The sequence below is a fragment of the Liolophura sinensis genome, chromosome 1, assembly GCF_032854445.1.
Source record: "Liolophura sinensis isolate JHLJ2023 chromosome 1, CUHK_Ljap_v2, whole genome shotgun sequence".
NCBI lineage: Eukaryota > Metazoa > Mollusca > Polyplacophora > Chitonida > Chitonidae > Liolophura > Liolophura sinensis.
The window spans coordinates 33915354-33920213 of record NC_088295.1 but is presented as its reverse complement, the minus strand read 5'-3'; the positions used below and the strand labels follow the sequence as shown (position 1 = coordinate 33920213).

Here is a 4860-nt window from a genome sequence, read left to right as displayed (position 1 = left end):
ACTTACCTGTATTCACCGTGGATTACCTGCCTGTATTGCTCCAATCCTTTCATACACACATATATATACACACACATTTATCCAATAATTCCACTCGTTATATAAATAAACCGAAATTTTGATTGGTCACCTGCACTCTCATTGACAAGTTTATGCAATGAAAAAGTACAACTGCATACCGGAGTACTTCTATTGTTTGCTGCCGTGAAAAAGAGAATTCAGGATAGCGATGGCTTACTAAACCGTGACAGCGATTTCTTGGTCCCAAACAGTTAAGATTTTGGACACTGGATAGGCATAAAGTTTATCTTCATGAAATGTGAAAAATAGTAAAGGTTGATGAAGGAAAGCGCTTGACCTTGTACGCTTAAAATAAGGTAAGCCTACTCACCAACACGGGTGTGCCTCGGTTTCAGATTTTCACGAAATTAAACACCTACAAGCCCTTACCTTACTATTGTGTAGAGCACCAAAGAGTTGTTTCGTGTGTATGAACTGATCTGCAACTGATGTACCTCAAGATTATTCTTAGATATAGATATAGATTATAGGTGGCATACAGGATAGTAGCTTTAGGTCAAGAGACTTTGTCAGGGTAGAGTTCCGTTACTTCATTATAATGTATCCACACATTACTGTTTAAACCCCTCCATACCCTGTTCCACATTTTCCTTGACAAATTCAGCTGCTCATTTATTTTCCTGCTGCCATGTACACAGCACCATTAACTTGTATATATGTCACAAATTTATCACAGTCAAGCCATCACTCCATATGTAGGTCAATTTATTACCTGTGACCCACCCATAACACCATTGCATAAGTTGCGCACGGTATCAATAAAATTCACTTGACCGTTGATCAGTCTGGCAACGCTATCACTGACAGGCTTGTGAAGACAGACATATATATATGTATCCCGAAAAACCGATCTATAAATTGTTTGTGTACTGACAACGCTCTCCTCGGTTGCAATCTACCCCGAATTATTTGAATATGCCGAAAGCGATGCAAGTCTACAAATGTCACCTATCAACTGTATGTCACCGCACACCATCGAATATTTTATGATAGAATCTGTATTGGTTGCTCGATTCAAAAGAAAGACTCGAACGTCCATTTGAGATTCTTTATTTATTTTTTTAACAAAGGTCGCTTCTCAGGACGTGAAAGTTTTCAGAAAGTATGCTGAGCGAGAGTCACAATGGGTGTCAGATTCCTCTTTAGCATGCGCAGAAACGGCCGACCTGTCGTGACTTCATTTCCATGTAGAGAAGCACAGGCGTCCAACTATCACGAGCTCAACGAATGCTCTTTAACGTTTGAACTCGAGTGTAAGCAATGGCGCGCACAAGGGTTGAGCAAACGCCGATTTGAAACAAAGTAATAAAGTTAGGTGTTACACACCGCCAGGATCAAAACGTTTAATGATTCTATATACGTAAAATAAATGACATATCTTTCCATTTTAGCAGCTAAATATACTCCGCCATTTTTTTTTTCTTTTAGGCGGCAGAGTGAAATTGAGTGAGTGAGTGTTTGGGATTTAACGTCGTACTTAACAATTTTTCAGTTATATGACAACGAAGGAATCCTTAGAGTGCATGTAATGTGTCTCCTTGCTGCAGGACGGATTTCTACCGCTCTTTTATCTAGTGCTGCTTCACTGAGACGACTTACCGGAGGCAAGTAAGCTTACGTAACAAACGTGCTGAACAAGTTAATACGTTTCAGTAAATATCGGACTCCTATACCTACACTATTTAGAGCGTTAGAATGATTCTTAAGTTTCAAAAGGCAGTAATTTGATCCGTTATATACATTTTGTGCAATTCATAGACTGTTTTGAACGGTAACACGTGCACATACTGTAATAATTGCTTATTTTTAACATGTCCCGGGGATGTTTGTTTTTTTAATACACGCATTTGTTTCGTAAATATATTGATTTCTTTTATAAATACATGCAGTATTTTATAAATACTCACAATTATTGTACAAATAATTTATGTAATAAATTGGATGTGTTTATTGCTTAAACCGAGTGATTTAATGTTTTTAATATATGTGATAAACATTACAAAGCGGTCTTATTATCATTTGTTAGAAAAGCATGTCTAAGTATTTAAGTATTAAACATGTTACAATTATACATTAAGGACGATTATTATCTATAGCTAGGAGATGTTTAAATGTTAAACATTCGCTTTTTCAGTGTAGATAAAAGAACACATACAAAGAAAGCAAAGTTTACTGAAAAAAAATTATCGGAACTTATCGGGAAGCACTCAGTCTATAGAGTGAAGTCGTTTCTCCGGTGGTATCTCAGATTACTGATATTGTGTTGACCGACATCTCCTCTACAAGCACATAAGTGGTCTTATCAGAATATTTCCAGCCCACAGATCTACGTCAACAAAGGTGGTAAAACCATTTATCACAAGAATTATCAGAACCCTACTCAAACCTGATCACTTCCTGCATCTATCCTTTTCATATCACCATTACATTATTCGGGTACCTTTCTCTCCCTTTAACGTACCATTACATGTGCATGGACCTTGATTCTCATCATATCCAAGTCAGGCCTGTTTTAGATGTTACCCTAATCACAGAAACATTGCCTTTTGCTAATCTGCAAACCTGGTTCAATCTTTCATTGGGGTATTTGGGCTGCTTTATTACCTAATATAGTCCTCACACAGGCGTTACATTCTTCGCTTACCGGGAAACCAATAACTTACCAATAACTTTGTTCACACTCTCAATCTGTTTAGGCCTTCCTATTGCTTAAACATACATATTCACAGCGCCATCAAATTTATTCCAATACCTGTCACCCGGTTCAACTTAACATCAGTTTTTTGTACTTGTCACCACAATGAACATTATACCACATTATGGTATCTCTCACAAATTCAACTAATCATTATATTACATTAAAGTATCTCTCGCAAATTCAACTCACCATAAAGGGAGTTAATGGTTCTTCATTGGTACATCGTTTATCTGGAGAGTGCCTCCCATGCTTCTCTCAATCTTCCAATACCAACCGTAAACGATATCTTAGTTTTGTAAAATTTACATGCTGTCAGACAGGCGCGTTCGTGTTTAAGTTCAGCGTCCATTGTAATACGAACAACACCAGTAATAAACACGTCCTCCATCGACAGGTAAGGAATGTACTGAGACACGTGGAATAATTTTGATATCAAATCTTTGGGAATGGCGTAAAAGTTTCCTAGAATATACGGTGGATATTTGTCCGGTGGATATTCTTCTTTTGATACTATCCATCGTTTTATACTTCCACCTCTTGTCACACTCAGCACCTGACCTTCGTGGCCAATTATTGTGTTTGTGAAATTCTTCTTCATTAAATGGACAAGGCGTGGCAAATAAACAATGGTATCTGCGTCGTTCTTTAGCAGGTATTTTGCGTCTGAACAGAATTGCGTGGTCCAGTACAGAGCTGACATGGATTTGATGGTAAGGTTTCTGTAACTGTCCACGAAATCGGCCAACACAACGTCGCCATATTCCAGACTTTCGTTTTTCAGTTTTGCATAAATACTTGTATCATTCCTCAGTCCAAATAAGAACATAAGTTTGATCACTGGTAGTTTCGTGCCGTCAGACCATTGACCAGTTTTAACCACACTTCCCCACGTCTCCCGAATAACCTTGCGTTCGTCTTGTTGGTCAAACACAGACGGTACGACAATCAGAAGAAAAGGGGATTTCCCCTGGCATATATTTCGGCCATCAATGAGAAATGAGTAGTTATAAAGGTTGACTTTGTGATCTCTGGGAATGAAGTATGGATCCAGAGCCTTGTGATGGGCAATGTCGTGACGAAGTCTGTCAATATACTCCGTGAAGTTAACAAACTTAGGCATCTGTGCTTCCTGAATAAACCACAGATCTGGTAGCTGCTTAGCTGTTGTTTCACATAACTCAGTTTTAGAGACGACATTGTAACTCATCCAAAGGGAGCAAACTGTTACAAAGAGTAAACACACTAGTAAAACACTGCCTCTGTGTCGCAGGAAATGTTGAGCCATATTTTTGTACTCTTTGTCCGATGAAAACTCTGAAACAGACATAGCTCCAAGTAATTTGGCGAACAACAACATAAGGGTCTACGTTATTGAACGAAATACACACCGAAAAAAATGTGTTAGGTCTTGGTATACATAGAGTAGTAAGCAATCAAAAAGTGTGAATTTGTTCTCATAGAATATTAGGAAGTTTTTTTTAGTTGTCTTTTTTCTTACTGATTGCCCAGGATTTGGCTTGTTCCAAGCGGTACTTACATTTCAGATAGTTTATAGACAGCATAATCGTCAGTCCATGAGCTAGGTTATGTTTATAGGTTATATTTTTACAGATATCTCCTACTATTACTATTCGTAATGGTGAAAAAGGTGCTACCTCCTTATAAAAGAGTCCATCAAAATAACACTTTGTCGTGACAATTATCACTAGTCCAACATTTATCATTTATATTCAATAAGTTTAAACTAAATGTTTAGGCTGTGATTTGATGCGTTCAGGCTGTAAACATACTTTTTGGCTGTGTATTTATTATGTGTTTGATCGGGCTTTAAAGGTAAAGAACACATAAAATACATGTCAGATTAAATATTGTCCGGGAAATGAGTTTGATTTACTTTTTTTAGAATATTTACCTTGTAAAATGCATTTATAACTTTAGATTCTACTGTGGGCTTTTAGAACCATATTGGGAGCAGTGATCCCACTTCAGCTTTTTGCCACTTGACGCACACAGACTTCATCATTCATAATGCATCTTCATTTGGAACTATGAATGCATTCAACAAATGAATGTTGCCAAAA

The 4860-nt window shown here is 37.4% G+C and overlaps 1 protein-coding gene across 1 annotated transcript; it reads right to left on the bottom strand.

Moving 5' to 3' along the window:
* Positions 1–3005: 3005 nt before the first annotated feature.
* On the bottom strand, positions 3006–4106 carry LOC135480025 (beta-1,3-galactosyltransferase 5-like). The gene has a single exon (XM_064759823.1). The coding sequence runs from the start codon at positions 4104–4106 to the stop codon at positions 3006–3008; it is 1101 nt and encodes a 366-aa protein (XP_064615893.1).
* Between the last annotated feature and the right edge of the window lie 754 nt (positions 4107–4860).

What these genes read in the sequence shown, in the direction of transcription:
- LOC135480025 (XM_064759823.1), bottom strand. Translation starts at nt 4,106, where the DNA reads ATGTCTGTTTCAGAGTTTTCATCGGACAAAGAGTACAAAAATATGGCT.